We start from the raw sequence: 18912 nt of genomic DNA on the forward strand, positions 1-18912 counted from the left end.
TTTATTATATAAATCCATTTTATTGTTAAAATATCACAGATATGTAAAACACTACCATAGCATTCACATTGTTTACAAACTTGTTTACTTACAAATCCACAATGTCAATATAAGATTTTACTGTCTGAGTTACTGTATATAGGGAAGTTATGGTCATAGACCTTCATCATGCACAATCAATTCACCCTTCATTTTTATTATTAAAAATGCATTATTAAATCCCTGAAATGCAAGAAATTAAAATCTGTCCCTTCTAATCTTATGTTCAAACCTTGAGCAAGAACCAGTGAAAAATAACTCAAAAGATGATATTCTACCAGATAATTGTCAAATAAAAATATTGACTAGGAACTAACTGACTTCTGTTGTGTACATCAATTACTCCACATATAAATTACATGTAATATTACTACGATCTGACTGACTTCTGTTGTGTACATCACATCACTTCACTTTAGATAAAAATAAATGATAAATATTGACTAAGCTCCGACTTAATAATTCACTGTCATGTAAATAAATTACTTAAAATTCAATTAAGATCATCACAATATTGACTAAGATCTGACTTTCACAGTGTACACAATACACAATTGAACACATACAACTGATTAAATGCTGCCAATAGCGTAATACTTGTGTAAAAAGCCCTTTGTTTTCCCTGGGTTATCTGATGTAAAGACCTATGGTTTCCCTGGGTTAACTGTGATATTTTTTAATCTGCTCATTAAATGAATCTGCAATAGCATGTCTGAAATATAAAAACATTAAATACATTATTTGCATGTTTTAAAAAAAGGTTTATGTTCATACACATTTATTTGTTTTCTAATAAGATAACTGTACTAATCTTGACACAAGTGTACAAGAAATGGCGGTTGTAAAATTGTTCCAGCCTTTTTTAACCTTATAACTTTTTACCTCTTTATTTTTCATTCTCTAAAATATTTCATATACCTATGGTCTAGATTATTTTATCAGAGTTATTGGTGTACCATGTATACTAATGAAGTATAATACCAGGGTTCAGATAAACATTTGGTACTGTTTATATTAACCGCCCTATACAAATTCCTCAATCATTATTTAATAAAACTCACCTAAATTGTACATTGTGGAATAGAAAAGCATTGATATGTCCTGAGTCTATATATCTAACTTGAGAACCAGGCCATAATTGCTGCAAACTTATAACATTGGTCCTTGGTACATAGGCATCATGGTTTGCTGCTACAATGATTATCAGATTTGGGTCCACTGGAACGGAAAAATTGCCTAAATGTGTGCATTCATCCATAACTCCTCTCATAAAATCCAGGGCATTATCTTTAAGACTCTTCCTGTCTATAGGGGATTTCCCCACTGTGTTGTTACCTCCCTTACATCCACTCTTCTTAACTATGTAGTCTTCCATTGAATGTATGTCAGCTTGGAGATCCATTTTATCATTATTATGATCGATGAATGCATGACTGTGTCCTTCTTTCAGGGTATTCTCCATGTTTGAATGAGACTGGTTTAACTTAGAATCTTCAAGTTTGTCAGAGTAGGTTTTAACAAACTCATGTCCCATATTATAAGTGGATCCTAAAACCTATAATATAAAACATGTTATTATGTCATTTTTGTTACAGAATTTCTTTAAGTAAAATAATTTTCCTATAATTCTGTTTTTTTACATATTAACTACATCAGAACATAAGATATTCTAACAACACTGAGCTACCAAAGTTACAAAATCAAAATTTTAAGTGCAATGACATTATTCATGATTTTAATGCTTAAATTTTGGAAATTATAACAAAGTGCAATCATTCCTAATTTTTCATTCATTATTTTCATCAATTAGTGCCTGTATTCTCCAGTTTTCTAGAAGGACCTGTCGCAAAACCAATTCTGGCTAGACAATCTACTTTTGATGAATGTTTCTCTGCCACAGAACAGGTAAATAAAACGGAACGGCGGGCCATAACAATGTGTGTTTTATGACTTTGGAAATAACATTGTTAGGTTTATATCATTTTGGTAATTTAATATCTAAATTCTAACAATAGGAAACAGTCTATATAAAATGCCTCAAAAACAGAAAAAAAATCAGATTAGGCACCCATAAGACCATCGTTTTACAATCTATAATCTTATGTTAAATCTTTAGGTTGAAAAAAATGTCAACCAACTGTTACACTGAACATTGTTTTGTTGCTTATCAGTTTACATCATGCTCCCAAGTCACATTTTATTTACCTGTTCAGGGGAGATAAGTGTGCATATTTACCTGTGCAGGTGAAATAAGTGTGAAAATTTACCTATTCAGGGGAAATAATAGTGAATATTTACCTGTTCAGGGAAGATAAGTGAGCATATTTACCTGTTCAGGAGAGATAAGTGTGCATATTTACCTGTTCAGGGGCGATAATAGTGAATATTTACGTGTTCAGGGGAGATAAGTGTGCATATTTACCTGTTCAGGGAAGATAAGTGTGCATATTTACCTGTTCAGGGAAGATAAGTGTGCATATTTACCTGTTCAGGAGAAATAAGTGTGCATATTTACCTGTTCAGGGGAGACAAGTGTGCATATTTACCTGTTCAGGGGAGATAAGTGTGCATATTTACCTGTTCAGGAGAGATAAGTGTGTGTTTGATCTCATCAGCATAAACAGTGTCCACTGAATACTGATTTTCTAGAACCTTCCATGGTATTGCCTGGCTCATTACTCCCTGAAAAAAAACCAATTTAATGCATTCAATTATATATCCATGAATAAAAACATTAAGATGCTTCCATTATTGCTCAATTTAATTACATTCTTTCATCATAATAGTCATTTATTATATGTATACTAGGCTTTGGATAAACTGACGCTGCAAGGGAGGCCATCTTACCTTGGTAAAAACTGTGGAGGCTGTTGTCCATGATAAACATGGGATCAATGATATTGGCTTTGGATAAACTGACGCTGCAAGGGAGGCCATCTTACCTTGGTAAAAACTGTGGAGGCTGTTGTCCATGATAAACATGGGATCAATGATATTGGCTTTGGATAAACTGACGCTGCAAGGGAGGCCATCTTACCTTGGTAAAAACTGTGGAGGCTGTTGTCCATGATAAACATGGAATCAATGATATTGGCTTTGGATAAACTGACGCTGCAAGGGAGGCCATCTTACCTTTGTAAATACAGTGGAGGCTGTTGTCCATGATAAACATGGGATCAATGATATTGGCTTTGGATAAACTGACGCTGCAAGGGAGGCCATCTTACCTTTGTAAATACAGTGGAGGCTGTTGTCCATGATAAACATGGGATCAATGATATTGGCTTTGGATAAACTGACGCTGCAAGGGAGGCCATCTTACCTTGGTAAAAACTGTGGAGGCTGTTGTCCATGATAAACATGGAATCAATGATATTGGCTTTGGATAAACTGACGCTGCAAGGGAGGCCATCTTACCTTTGTAAATACAGTGGAGGCTGTTGTCCATGATAAACATGGGATCAATGATATTGGCTTTGGATAAACTGACGCTGCAAGGGAGGCCATCTTACCTTTGTAAATACAGTGGAGGCTGTTGTCCATGATAAACATGGGATCAATGATATTGGCTTTGGATAAACTGACGCTGCAAGGGAGGCCATCTTACCTTGGTAAAAACTGTGGAGGCTGTTGTCCATGATAAACATGGAATCAATGATATTGGCTTTGGATAAACTGACGCTGCAAGGTAGGCCATCTTACCTTTGTAAATACAGTGGAGGCTGTTGTCCATGATAAACATGGGATCAATGATATTGGCTTTGGATAAACTGACGCTGCAAGGGAGGCCATCTTACCTTTGTAAATACAGTGGAGGCTGTTGTCCATGATAAACATGGGATCAATGATATTGGCTTTGGATAAACTGACGCTGCAAGGGAGGCCATCTTACCTTGGTAAAAACTGTGGAGGCTGTTGTCCATGATAAACATGGAATCAATGATATTGGCTTTGGATAAACTGACGCTGCAAGGGAGGCCATCTTACCTTTGTAAATACAGTGGAGGCTGTTGTCCATGATAAACATGGGATCAATGATATTGGCTTTGGATAAACTGACGCTGCAAGGGAGGCCATCTTACCTTTGTAAATACAGTGGAGGCTGTTGTCCATGATAAACATGGGATCAATGATATTGGCTTTGGATAAACTGACGCTGCAAGGGAGGCCATCTTACCTTTGTAAATACAGTGGAGGCTGTTGTCCATGATAAACATGGGATCAATGATATTGGCTTTGGATAAACTGACGCTGCAAGGGAGGCCATCTTACCTTTGTAAATACAGTGGAGGCTGTTGTCCATGATAAACATGGGATCAATGATATTGGCTTTGGATAAACTGACGCTGCAAGGGAGGCCATCTTACCTTTGTAAATACAGTGGAGGCTGTTGTCCATGATAAACATGGGATCAATGATATTGGCTTTGGATAAACTGACGCTGCAAGGGAGGCCATCTTACCTTTGTAAATACAGTGGAGGCTGTTGTCCATGATAAACATGGGATCAATGATATTGGCTTTGGATAAACTGACGCTGCAAGGGAGGCCATCTTACCTTTGTAAATACAGTGGAGGCTGTTGTCCATGATAAACATGGGATCAATGATATTGGCTTTGGATAAACTGATGCTGCAAGGGAGGCCATCTAAAATGGAAAAGAAAATATTTTCAAATATTATTTGACTTTGATTAATTTTTTTCAAATAAATGCAACTGAAATCAAGACGTTATGTTTTTAGTCAAGAGATCAATGATTTATTTATTTAACTTGAGACTCCTTCTTACTCATGATTAATAAGATTTGAATATATTTAGGGACATTCCATACATATCCCATGATAAGCTTTGTTCTTTTTTGCCAGTTTTTTATGTTGAACTCAAGTTGACTTTTGGTTATTTTTGTTGTTGTCTCATTGAATTTATGCCCCACATGTCTTTTATGTCAAAACTGTATACATGCATATGGGATGATTTATATCATATGTGGTCCAAATTAGGTATAAAATAAATATTCAATAATGAATTAAAACAGTACTTACAAATCCCCCCATAGATATGCCTGTTACACCTAATGGTCCAAAGCCATGTCGTTCACACCAGTTAAATAGCACTAGGGACTCTAACATTAGGGCTCCACCCATCACAAACAGGTCACAGGTATAATGTAGACTGGACCTCCTGAAACAATTATCAGTAGATATTAAACCTTGGAAAGCAACAGTAGATAATTAGCGATATAGTATGGTCACTTTGAAGTGATAAATACTCCACTCAATATCATTATGACCAGTAGGTTAAAAAACAAACAGTTGGATATATATTAAGTAGATCATTAAATGCCATATTGATAAATCTATCTTTCTTTCTATGTAATACGATGCTAAATTGTGCTTCTTTTTCAATGTTATTTTACAGGTTAACAGTACTTTTATTTCCATGTCATTTTTAATTTGACTTTTTCATATTCATAGGAATACTTTTTTCCATGTAAAGAAAGATAAATTGCACTTTTTTGTCATGAGATATTAAAGCTCAATTGTACAACTATTTCTTTATGTTTTATATATTACTTTTCATAAACATGATTGCGAATATTGTGAACCAAAACAATGAGTATCCAAATGAAATCAAACATAAATCAATTATTGTGGCAACAACATATCTTTTTTGTTTAGAAAAATCCTTAAAATATTTGTTGAAAAAACATTCAACTTTTCCAATCCTTGAATAAAATAAAAGAGCAAGTTGTGTAATTCTTTCCTATTTTCATGTTCAATTTACAAATTTCTTATATTTTACAATTTTTTCAGATTCTACAATATTACCAAACTACATTTACTACTTAACAAGATTGACTAAAACTTACAACTGTCTTTTAGGTTTCCTTAAACCATCTCATCTTCAGTTAAGGAGTCATTTTTTGTAGTAGATTCAAACAAACACTCAGCTTTTCTATTAATGTAATGGATTAATCTGTATTACATGAATGATGTGTATCACAAAGAATGTCTGACTGGTCTTCATACTTCCTTTATTTTCCAGAGCCTTTCATTTATTTTACTTAAGGGATCTTGTACTTTTTGGTTAGGTCCCATTCAGCAAATGCATATAACAAATGGATCAATGAAAAAGTTTTTGTAATAAAACTAGCAGAAAAACTGAGGCTTATTCATTCAAAACTTCAGATCTTTCACATTTGAAGAATGATTTCTAAATGAGAAGGTTGTTAGTTTAATTTCTGAAGGCAATATCAACTACTGTAAATTCAGAAATTATTGTGATGTGTTTATTATTTCGATAATTGGACAGGATTAAATTGGCAATAATTTCAACTAGCATTTTGAAATTTCGATATGAATTAAACAGGATTTTTCTCAATATCCAAAAAATTGAAATCGCATTGTAGATTAAAATGACAAAATCAGGATAATAAATGCACCCAATAATTTCAGAATTTACAGTAAATATATGTGTTGCTGACTATGCGATAAAAATTTTGCTCTCATTGTTTTTAAGGCCGTATGGTGACCTATAGTAGTTAACTAATACGTCATTTAAGGCCGTATGGTGACCTATAGTAGTTAAATAATACATCATTTAAGGCCGTACGGTGACCTATAGTAGTTAACTAATACGTCATTTAAGGCCGTACGGTGACCTATAGTAGTTAACTGATACGTCATTTAAGGCCGTATGGTGACCTATAGTAGTTAAATAATACATCATTTAAGGCCGTACAGTGACCTATAGTAGTTAACTGATACGTCATTTAAGGCCGTAGGGTGACCTATAGTAGTTAACTGATACGTCATTTAAGGCCGTAGGGTGACCTATAGTAGTTAACTGATACGTCATTTAAGGCCGTAGGGTGATCTATAGTAGTTAACTGATACGTCATTTAAGGCCGTAGGGTGACCTATAGTAGTTAACTGATACGTCATTGAAGGCCGTAGGGTGACCTATAGTAGTTAACTGATACGTCATTTAAGGCCGTAGGGTGACCTATAGTAGTTAACTGATACGTCATTTAAGGCCGTAGGGTGACCTATAGTAGTTAACTGATACGTCATTTAAGGCCGTAGGGTGACCTATAGTAGTTAACTAATACGTCATTTAAGGCCGTAGGGTGACCTATAGTAGTTAACTGATACGTCATTTAAGGCCGTAGGGTGACCTATAGTAGTTAACTAATACGTCATTTGATCTCTGGTGGAGAGTTTTCTCATTGGCAATCTTATTTTTATAAATACTCCTTATTTATTACACTGTTTGGTTTCATCTTTATAAAGGATACAATATGGACTTTCCAGAATTATAGATGCTATTCCACTTTCTTTCAACAAAGGACGAGCCACAACTGTTCTCCTTCTCCAGTAATACTGAAATAAAGAGTTTTACACATCAATAGAACCTTTTAAGGTAGAGGGGGAGGAGCTAGGAGAAGCTACAACTGTTCTCCTTCTCCAGTAATACTGAAATAAAGAGTTTTACTCATCAATAGAACCTTTTAAGGTAGAGGGGGAGGGAATAGGAGAAGCTACAACTGTTCTCCTTCTCCAGTAATACTGAAATAAAGAGTTTTACTCATCAATAGAACCTTTTAAGTAGAGGGGGAGGGGCTAGGAGAAGCCACAACTGTTCTCCTTCTCCAGTAATACTGAAATAAAGAGTTTTACACATCAATAGAACCTTTTAAGTAGAGGGGGAGGGGCTAGGAGAAGCTACAACTGTTCTCCTTCTCCAGTAATACTGAAATAAAGAGTTTTACACATCAATAGAACCTTTTAAGTAGAGGGGGAGGGGCTAGGAGAAGCTACAACTGTTCTCCTTCTCCAGTAATACTGAAATAAAGAGTTTTACACATCAATAGAACCTTTTAAGTAGAGGGGAGGGGCTAGGAGAAGCTACAACTGTTCTCCTTCTCCAGTAATACTGAAATAAAGAGTTTTACACATCAATAGAACCTTTTAAGTAGAGGGGGGGCTAGGAGAAGCCACAACTGTTCTCCTTCTCCAGTAATACTGAAATAAAGAGTTTTACACATCAATAGAACCTTTTAAGGTAGAGGGGGAGGGGCTAGGAGAAGATACAACTGTTCTCCTTCTCCAGTAATACTGAAATAAAGAGTTTTACTCAATAGAACCTTTTAAGGTAGAGGGGGAGGGGCTAGGAGAAGCTACAACTGTTCTCCTTCTCCAGTAATACTGAAATAAAGAGTTTTACTCATCAATAGAACCTTTTAAGTAGAGGGGGAGGGGCTAGGAGAAGCCACAACTGTTCTCCTTCTCCAGTAATACTGAAATAAAGAGTTTTACACATCAATAGAACCTTTTAAGTAGAGGGGGAGGGGGCTAGGAGAAGCCACAACTGTTCTCCTTCTCCAGTAATACTGAAATAAAGAGTTTTACACATCAATAGAACCTTTTAAGGTAGAGGGGGAGGGGCTAGGAGAAGCTACAACTGTTCTCCTTCTCCAGTAATACTGAAATAAAGAGTTTTACACATCAATAGAACCTTTTAAGTAGAGGGGGAGGGGCTAGGAGAAGCTACAACTGTTCTCCTTCTCCAGTAATACTGAAATAAAGAGTTTTACTCATCAATAGAACCTTTTAAGGTAGAGAGGGAGGGGCTAGGAGAAGCTACAACTGTTCTCCTTCTCCAGTAATACTGAAATAAAGAGTTTTACTCATCAATAGAACCTTTTAAGTAGAGGGGGAGGGGCTAGGAGAAGCTACAACTGTTCTCCTTCTCCAGTAATACTGAAATAAAGAGTTTTACTCATCAATAGAACCTTTAAGGTAGAAGGGGCGGGGCTAGGAGAAGCCACAACTGTTCTCCTTCTCCAGTAATACTGAAATAAAGAGTTTTACACATCAATAGAACCTTTTAAGGTAGAGGGGGAGGGGCTAGGAGAAGCTACAACTGTTCTCCTTCTCCAGTAATACTGAAATAAAGAGTTTTACTCATCAATAGAACCTTTTAAGGTAGAGGGGGAGGGGCTAGGAGAAGCTACAACTGTTCTCCTTCTCCAGTAATACTGAAATAAAGAGTTTTACTCATCAATAGAACCTTTTAAGGTAGAGGGGGAGGGGCTAGGAGAAGCTACAACTGTTCTCCTTCTCCAGTAATACTGAAATAAAGAGTTTTACACATCAATAGAACCTTTTAAGTAGAGGGGGAGGGGCTAGGAGAAGCTACAACTGTTCTCCTTCTCCAGTAATACTGAAATAAAAAGAGATGAACACATCAAGAGGTGTTTTAGGTAGATAGGAGGTGTTATTCAAAATTAATAGAATTTCATAAAATTTGGCAACAAATGTTGGTTTTTTTTTCATTATGGGTCACACAGACTTTTTCAATGGACAGGTATGCAAAATTGTCAGATTTTGTAGTCTGTAGATTATGCATGATAACCCCAATTTTTTGTGATATACAGTATACTATACAATTGATTTTAGATAAAAACTCTTGTAATAAGCTTTCAGACAATGGAAAGAAAATTGGGGTCAAAGGACTCCATTTTTTGCCACAAAACAAAATAGGTAAATTTATAACACATTCCTTTAAAACAGTAACATTTTCAGATTTATCTCCCCTTATATGTTAAAATAAAAAAAAAAACCAGAGAATCTAACAACATGAACAAAGTAAAAAAATGTTCTGTATTTGTAACTAAAAAAAAGTAAAATCATAATAAGACACATTATTGTCTTCATTTAGATGAAAAGTCTAAAATGAATTTCTCTAATTTTTGTGCTATTTTCACATTTCTTGATCAGTGTGAGAAAAATATTTCTCCTCACTACTGAAAAATCTGTTTTCGGCAAATGATTGGTCGAAATTAAATTGTGATGTTACATTTGTTTCTTTTAGATATTTCTCCACTCTCAACAGTTAAATTTTAATTATTTAAAAAGCTTGCCAAGCCTCACGCTTTAAATATCAAAATGTAACTGTCTCAAGTGAAGAAATATCGTAACACACTTGTTGCAGTTGTGGAATCTATATAACATTCTCTAGAAATTTGAACATTTCTCTGAAGATTTAAGACTATTGTACAATCCAAGATGGAGGAAGCCACCAGATCAATCTTCACATGTTTTAGTCATGTATAACTTCGAAATTCACAAACTTTAAGTCTATAACAAAAGTTTCAATTTTAGACGGCCTTTTAAATTTTCTTCTGTGAATGTTATGTCCTATAATGAATGTCTAATTCTAGGTATAATACTTGTATAATATTTTTTGTGTGGACTGTTGATACGATACATACATCAGTGAGTGTGTGTGTGTGTGGGGGGGAAAGGAGATAATAGATACAAGATAACCAGGTCCTGCCAGTTGTAAACAAACAGGTTTTTATCCTTTTCCACTACATTGTAGTGTGTGTATAAGTTTTTGTACTTTGACATGTTCTTCGTGGGGGAAAGGAGGTATATAATGCATACATGATCACTAGTTCCAGCTAGTTGTAAACACACAGGTTTATGAGTCCTTTTCCACAAACATTGTATTGTGTGTGTGTGTGTAAGTTTTTGTAGTTTGACATGGATTTTTTTGTTTGGGGAAGAGGGGAGAAGGTATATAATGCCTACATGATCTCCAGTTCCAGCTAGTTGTAAAGCTTTATAAAACTGTATGCATGTTTTGTACTTTGACATGTTATTTTGTTTAAGAGGGGGAGGTATATAATGCATACATGATCTCCAGTTCCAGCTAGTTGTAAACACACAGGTTTATGATGACTTTTCCACTCTTTTGGTAAGACCATTTGAAATCTAAAATTTAAAATATAAAGCTTGGAATGTCCTGAACATGCATGAAATAATTACCACTGGACTTAAGCAAACAAAAATAAATCAATAACAAGCTTAGATACAGGCTTCAACATGCAAACCCCTCTATATTGTAAGGATTATACATAGAAAATTCTTTTCTGAAAATTTAAAAATAAAATTTATCTGGGTAATTTCCCCTTGTAAAAATCAGCAAAATTTTAACATCATTGAATCAATCAATCGTTTCTGTATTTATAGAAAAATTTGCCAGGAGAAAAAAATTATGATTTCTGTTTCCTATCAAAATCATACAAATTAAAAACTTCATCAATATCTGGTGATTTCTATTTCATTTTTTAAAATACTTGACAATTTTTACTTCCAAATGGCACTGTAACCATCATTAATACCTGGCAGTTTCTGTTTCTTTTGGCATTAGACCTGGTACACACTTTTTAAATGGTGATTCAAAATGTCCTTCCAGTATTCTAACATCACCTTGCAGCTCATCCTGTGAAAAACATTATTGAAATAAATCACTCATTACATTCAGAAAGAGATATATTTCTATGGGTAAATATGCATTATTTCTAAATGTGCAAAATGGTTGTTTTTGCTATGTCAATATCAGCAGATAAATATGTGGCAATTGGAACCAATATTTAAATACTGATATTCTATGGGGCTTACAATTTCTATAATTTCCAGTCATACCATTATGCAGTTATGAAAATAAAATTTCAAGGTCTCTGGTAGATAGGTGTACCATTGGCAATCATACCACTTATTCTGTCAATACAAGTAGTAGTGTAGATTCATTATTATTTGTTGGATACCAATTGTCTTGCATTTCATGGGTACACAGAAATTTAATGTTCAATGAATAACAAATTTTCTAAATGCTTGTATGCATTTTCAGCAAAACCATGAAAATAAATATCCACGAACATGTAAGTTTTCCTTTATCAACGAAAATTAGTAACCATGAAAATAAAAGAATCCACACAACAAATAATAACCAGATGCTCCGCAGGGCGTAGCTTTATACGACCGCAGAGGTTGAACCCTGAACGGTTGGGGCAAGTATGGACACAACATTCAAGCTGGATTCAGCTCTAAATTTGGATTGTGATTAAATAGTTGACACAGCATAGGTTTCTGACACAGAATGAATGTGTTCTAATGAACTTAAAATTTTTGTTTTCTCTTAGACCAATTCACTATGCTGTTGAATATTAATCCTCTCAAAAAAATGTTTGAAGAAATTTTCTTTTTTATTTATGAAATTTCAAATGAGAAAAATTGAACCCAATTTTTTTAATCACATCCCCCTTTCCCTTATTCCAAAACTAATCTCAATTAAAATTTCTAATGGAGTTTGCAACAATAACTACTCATTTAAATACATCATAAAATATTAAGATGTAAAAAAACTGCTTGTTATCACTGAATGGTAAAGATTATTTTAATTTATCAGTTGGTAGTAAAAAGTGAATATACATTGTATATTGTATATAACAAAGATTTAAGTTGATTCTGGACAAAGAAAGATAACTCCAATTAAAAAAAAATCTTGCTATTGCACAATATTTTGCAATTAGATATTTCTTGCTTACTATTCTGGACAAAGAAAGATAACTCTAATTAAAAAAAAATTTGCTATTTCACAATATTGTGCAATTAGATATTTCTTGCCATTGTGCAATACTGTGCAATTGAAAAGACTTGCTATTGCACAATACTTAATATAATAATTTTAGATCCTGATTTGGACCAACTTGAAAACTGGGCCCATAATAAAAAATCTAAGTACATTTTTGGATTCAGCATATCAAAGAACCCCAAGATTTCAATTTTTGTTAAAATCAGACTAAGTTTAATTTTGGACCCTTTGGACTTTAGTGTAGACCAATTTGAAAACAGGACCAAAAATGAAGAATCTACATACACAGTTAGATTTGGTATATCAAAGAACCCCATTTATTCAATTTTTGATGAAATCAAACAAAGTTTAATTTTGGACCCCGATTTGGACCAACTTGAAAACTGGGCCAATAATCAAGAATCTAAGTACATTTTTAGATTCAGCATATCAAAGAACCTAACTGATTCATTTTTTGTCAAAATCAAACTAAGTTTAATTTTGGACCCTTTGGACCTTAATGTAGACCAATTTGAAAACGGGACCAAAAGTTAAGAATCTACATACACAGTCATGACAGTTAGATTCGGCATATCAAAGAACCCCAATTATTCAATTTGGATGAAATCAAACAAAGTTTAATTTTGGACCCTTTGGGCCCCTTATTCTGTTGGGACCAAAACTCCCAAAATCAATACCAACCTTCCTTTTATGGTCATAAACCTTGTGTTTAAATTTCATAGATTTCTATTTACTTATACTAACGTTATGGTGCGAAAACCAAGAAAAATGCTTATTTGGGTCCCTTTTTGGCCCCTTATTCCTAAACTGTTGGGACCTAAACTCCCAAAATCAATACCAACCTTCCTTTTGTAGTCATTAACATTGTGTTTAAATTTCATTGATTTCTATTTACTTAAACTAAAGTTATTGTGCGAAAACCAAGAATAATGCTTATTTGGGCCCTTTTTTGGCCCCTAATTCCTAAACTGCTAAAACCAAAACTCCCAAAATCAATCCCAACCGTTCTTTTGTGGTCATAAACCTTGTGTCAAAATTTCATAGATTTCTATTAACTTAAACTAAAGTTATGGTGCGAAAACCAAGAAAATGCTTATTTGGGCCCTTTTTGGCCCCTAATTCCTAAAATGTTGGGACCAAAACTCCCAAAATCAATACCAACCTTCCTTTTGTGGTCATAAACCTTGTGTTAAAATTTCATAGATTTCCATTCACTTTTACTAAAGTTAGAGTGCGAAAACTAAAAGTATTCGGACGACGACGACGCAGACGACGACGACAACGTGATAGCAATATATGACGAAAAATTTTTCAAATTTTGCGGTCGTATAAAAAGCCTTACACATAAGTAATTATAACCACTAATAAGTTAACTTATGTTACTGACAGAATACTCAGCTGGAAGTCAACATTTCTGATGCAGCAGACAACTCATTGTTGTATGTAATATTTTTAATTATCAATCATATTAACTTTAATTTGTTTTTTTTACTTTAAATTTCTATAGCGTCAGTTTTATTGATTAATTACTTTTATTTATATAACTCCATAATCATGTACAATTCTGAAACATGTTCACTGTTTCCTATATTACCTTGTCTATAGTAACAGGATAATCAGGAGGTACCAGTTTGTAACACTCATCTCTATTCCCCAACACTTTCCTGAAGTCAAATATTCTACAAAACAAATGCACGAATTAAAATGACATGGTCAATAAAACAAAATACCTAGGTATTGATTATATATAAATACACAAAAAAAATCCCAACTTGCTCAAAGAATTTTCCAGAAAACTTTTATTTTGAAGATGCATGACTCTAATAAAAATAAATGAGCAAAGTTCCAATGTCCTGGTCTTGTACATATCTTTCTATCCCAAATACAAGGGCAATAACTACAAAAAACTATTTATTTTTGTTCTGTAAAACTTTTTATATATGTTAGACTCAGATCAACGTCCAGTCTCTAATCGACGTCCTTTCTCAAATCAACGTCCAATTTACAGTGTTACGTTCTCAAATCAGTGTCCAATATTTTTATCCTCTAATCAACGTCCAATGTGACGTGGTGTATTTACAAAACGATGTCCAATCGATTGAAGACTGCTCTCACCGATGTCATATATATCATATAATTATTTGTTATAAGTTTTATCTTTTCTTATATTTTCTTTCTCATTTAGTCTTTGTGTAAAGCTCAACTGCTTAAAGAAACTAATTTGTTTTCATATATCTTTAGGCAAAGTTTGTCCAAAATAATGAACTAAATAAAATATAAAATAAAAGGACAAAACATTAATGTAAATGTCAAAAAGCAAACATATTGATATATTGGTGAAAAAAAAGTTAATCCACTAGATCTACTTAGTGGTATTTCTTTCAAAATTAATTCTTATACTAGTAAAACCAGATGCTCCGCAGGGTGCAGCTTTATACGACCGCAGAGGTTGAACCCTGAACGGTTGGGCAAGTATGGACACAACATTCAAGCTGGATTCAGTTCTAAATTTGGATTGTGATTTAATAGTTGACACAGCATAGGTTTCTGACACAGAATGAATGTGTTCTAATGAACTTAAAATATTTTTTTTGCCTTTGAGCAATTCACTATGCTGTTGAATATTAATCCTCTCATAAAAATGATAACTACTCATTTAAATACATCATAAAATATTAAAATGTAAAATAAAGTGCTTGTTATCACTGAATGGTAAAGATTGTTTTAATTTATCAGTTGGTAGTAAAAGTGAATATACATTGTATATTGTATAAAACAATGATTTAAGTTGATTCAACTACTATTCTGGACAAAGAAAGATAACTCCAATTGAAAATTTCTTGCTATTGCACAATATTGTGCAATTAGATATTTCTTGCTATTGTGCAATACTGTGCAATTGAAAATATTTGCTATTGCACAATACTGTGCAATTGAAGATTTCTTGCTATTGCACAATACTGTGCAATTGAAAATTTCTTGCTATTGCACAATACTGTGCAATTGAAGATTTCTTGCTATTGCTGAATACTGTGCAATTGAAAATTTCTTGCTATTGCACAATACTTAATATAATAATTTTGGATCCTGATTTGAACCAGCTTGAAAACTGGGCCCATAATCAAAAATCTAAGTACATGTTTAGATTCAGCATATCAAAAAAGCCCAAGAATTCAAATTTTGTTTAAATCAAACTTAGTTTAATTTTGGACCCTTTGGACTTTAATGTAGACCAATTTGAAATGGGACCAAAAATTAAGAATCTACATACACAGTTAGATTTGGCATATCAAAGAACCCCAATTATTCAATTTTTGATGAAATCAAACAAAGTTTAATTTGGACCCCGATTTAGACCAACTTGAAAACTGGACCAATAATCAAAAATCTAAGTACATTTTTAGATTAAGTATATCAAAGAACCCCAAGGATTCATTTTTTGTTAAAATCAAACTAAGTTTAATTTTGGACCCTTTGGACCTTAATGTAGACCAATTTGAAAACCAGACCAAAAATTAAGAATCTACATACACAGTTAGATTCGGCATATCAAAGAACCCCAATTATTGATATTCAATTTTTGATGAAATCAAACAAAGTTCAATTTTGGGCCCCTTATTCCTAAACTGTTGGAACCAAAACTCCCAAATTCAATCCCAACCTTCCTTTTGTGGTCATAAACCTTGTGTTAAAATTTCATAGATTTCTATTGACTTTTACTAAAGTTAGAGTGCGAAAACTAAAAGTATTCGGACGACAACGATGACGACGACGCTGCCAACGTGATACCAATATACGACAAAAAATTTTCAAATTTTGCGGTAGTATAAAAATGACATGTGAATACAAGAAAATGATTGAAGAGTCCATTCCAAATTAGAGATTACTGAATGCACAAGTTTTTAATCTATTTTACCTACTTTTTCAAGTTTTCTGGTTCTCCCCAGCCTCTAGTGAAGAACTTAGTCACTATGAGTTTTCTATACAGCTGATCAAATCTACTCATGTTTGGACACTATCTCCAGGATAAATTGTGTTCAAAAGATGTTTACTTTGGTTTGTTTGACACTTCCATCAATACCTAAAAATATAAATCATAAGTCAAAGTTATTTTAGGGGGGGTTGTCACTAACTCTACCACTTTATTTTCCAGGACCCCATCTCTACCTTAAAGAGTTCAAACAAAATGATGTGTATAACTGTAGTTATTCAGTTTTTAGACAGTCATTATTTAATATTTTGATGCAAAAAAATAATTTTCTGTTTAAAAATCAAATTTTTATTGAATATATATTAGATGTGGGGGAAATTTTTTAAAAGCAAACAAAACATTATTTTTTTTATTTTCAAATCAATTGTAAAGAAGACTACAATTTACTTATAGCAAATATAAGAACATTTTATTTTTTCTGTGACATTTTCTAAGTCTAATCAGGTACATTTTGTATATCATGTATATTGAAATATTAACTTGTCTCTTATTTTCTCTTCAAAACATTGATAGACACAGACATTAAGAAAAAAAACATTATGAAAAGAAACAACCAAGGCCAAAGTGGTATATGTATAGGCCAAACTACATATGGCAAAACTGGTTTTTGAAAGTGATTTTGTGGAATGATTTAGCTGGACTCATCTAAAAGATGTGTTCAAAAGATGTTTACTTTGGTTTGGTTGACACTTCCATCAATACCTAAAAATATAAATCATAAGTCAAAGTTATTTTAGGGGGGTTGTCACTAACTCTACCACTTTATCTTCCAGGACCCCATCTCTACCTTAAAGAGTTCAAACAAAATGATGTGTATAACTGCAATTATTCAGTTTTTAGACAGTCATTATTTAATATTTTGATGCAAAAAAATAATTTTCTGTTTAAAAATCAAATTTTTATTGAATATATATTAGATGTGGGGGAAATTTTTTAAAAGCAAACAAAACATTATTTTTTTTATTTTCAAATCAATTGTAAAGAAGACTACAATTTACTTATAGCAAATATAAGAACATTTTATTTTTTCTGTGACATTTTCTAAGTCTAATCAGGTACATTTTGTATATCATGTATATTGAAATATTAACTTGTCTCTTATTTTTCTCTTCAAAACATTGATAGACATGATAGACACAGACATTAAGAAAAAAAACATTATGAAAAGAAACAACCAAGGCCAAAGTGGTATATGTATAGGCCAAACTACATATGGCAAAACTGGTTTTTGAAAGTGATTTTGTGGAATGATTTAGCTGGACTCATCTAAAAGAGGGTCCAAATGGGGGTACTTTCATGATGAATAACTAAAAACTCTTGCCAAATAACAAAACAGTAATTTTTGGTACATGACGATAAAATGTACACTTTCTTTTAGACGATAAAAAAAATCAGGTTAAATTTTCTCAAAAAAATAACAGTAACATTGATTATTTGAGATTTTGACAAATCACAATGAGGTCATTTAGATGAATAAAAGTACAATTTGAACCAATTTGACCCTTTGACCCTTAACTAATCCGGGTCTGTTCGCCTTGATTTACTTGCCCAGGGTCCATTCGCCCTGATTTTTGTTTTTTTTACTCGTTGTCTTGTGGCATAATGTTTATCATTTGAACAGAATTTGTTTAAGTGTGTTGAAAAATTCACCCAATGTTTGTATTGCTGCAACCAACAACTTATATTTTCCCTCTGATTTGCATAGTAAAGTAGAATATAATGGAATGTAATGTGTTGAATTTTTATTGATATTTGTTAACAAATGATATTTCTGTAGTGGTTGATGTTCTAGACCCCACCCCCCAAGTACAATTATATTGTACAACCTGCCGAGACAATTTCTGTTGTCCCGAGCCAGGTCAGGTCTTTATGGGATTATACAAACAGCTGCGTGTAGTCCCAGGATAGCCCTTAATATTGATATATTTTCAAAAAGTAGGGAGAACGAACCCAGAGCGAACGGACCAAGGGCAAACATGTAATTAAGGCGACCGGACCAGAGTAAAGCCTACTATAAAGAAAAGTAAAAGGCATTCCCCCCTCCTAAAGTACAGTAACAATGAGAATGTGTTTTCAAAATTATTCATTTGCACATCAAAAATGACAGAAAAGTCAACATGATGACGGTGGTCACTCAACGGTAGGAAAAGAAGCATTCAGCATACTGGACACAAGGACACGTAGACTCGTACTTACACAAGATCGTATATACTGTTGTTAAAGTTCAGTATGTACAGTGTAACATATAAATCTTTTCACTTAATAAGATCTTATAACATGCAAAAGTCAGGTTCTCGAAATATGTTGCCATCGACAAAAAACCTCTACCCTTTATTTTTAAGTGTTCAACTACAATCAATCATTACTTTAAAAATTCAATTTGCGGTTTGAAGGTTGGTGATATCTATTTACAACTTCGTCCCTTCCTAAAATAAAGGG

The 18912-nt window shown here is 33.3% G+C and overlaps 1 protein-coding gene across 1 annotated transcript; it reads right to left on the reverse strand.

The window, feature by feature from the left end:
* Window positions 1-18887, reverse strand: LOC143084805 (protein ABHD18-like). Its single transcript, XM_076260859.1, has 12 exons — window positions 18670-18887; window positions 16403-16563; window positions 14077-14161; window positions 11230-11330; window positions 10741-10819; window positions 7336-7420; window positions 5908-5935; window positions 5081-5219; window positions 4597-4686; window positions 2617-2721; window positions 1101-1594; window positions 1-751 (listed from the first exon to the last, which is right to left on the reverse strand). The coding sequence occupies exons 2-12, from the start codon at window positions 16486-16488 to the stop codon at window positions 700-702; spliced, it is 1344 nt and encodes a 447-aa protein (XP_076116974.1). The 5' UTR covers window positions 16489-16563; window positions 18670-18887; the 3' UTR covers window positions 1-699.
* Between the last annotated feature and the right edge of the window lie 25 nt (window positions 18888-18912).

Source organism: Mytilus galloprovincialis, chromosome 8 (genome assembly GCF_965363235.1).
Source record: "Mytilus galloprovincialis chromosome 8, xbMytGall1.hap1.1, whole genome shotgun sequence".
Taxonomy (NCBI): Eukaryota; Metazoa; Mollusca; class Bivalvia; order Mytilida; family Mytilidae; genus Mytilus; species Mytilus galloprovincialis.

Excerpts from the sequence above, each read along its gene's own strand:
- LOC143084805 (XM_076260859.1), bottom strand. The coding sequence starts at position 16,488 with ATGAGTAGATTTGATCAGCTGTATAGAAAACTCATAGTGACTAAGTTC. Across the intron at positions 1,595-2,616 it reads CACTTATCTCTCCTGAACAG|GTTTTAGGATCCACTTATAA; the intron begins GTAAATATGCAC and ends TTTATATTATAG. Across the intron at positions 752-1,100 it reads TTCCACAATGTACAATTTAG|ACATGCTATTGCAGATTCAT; the intron begins GTGAGTTTTATT and ends TTTATATTTCAG.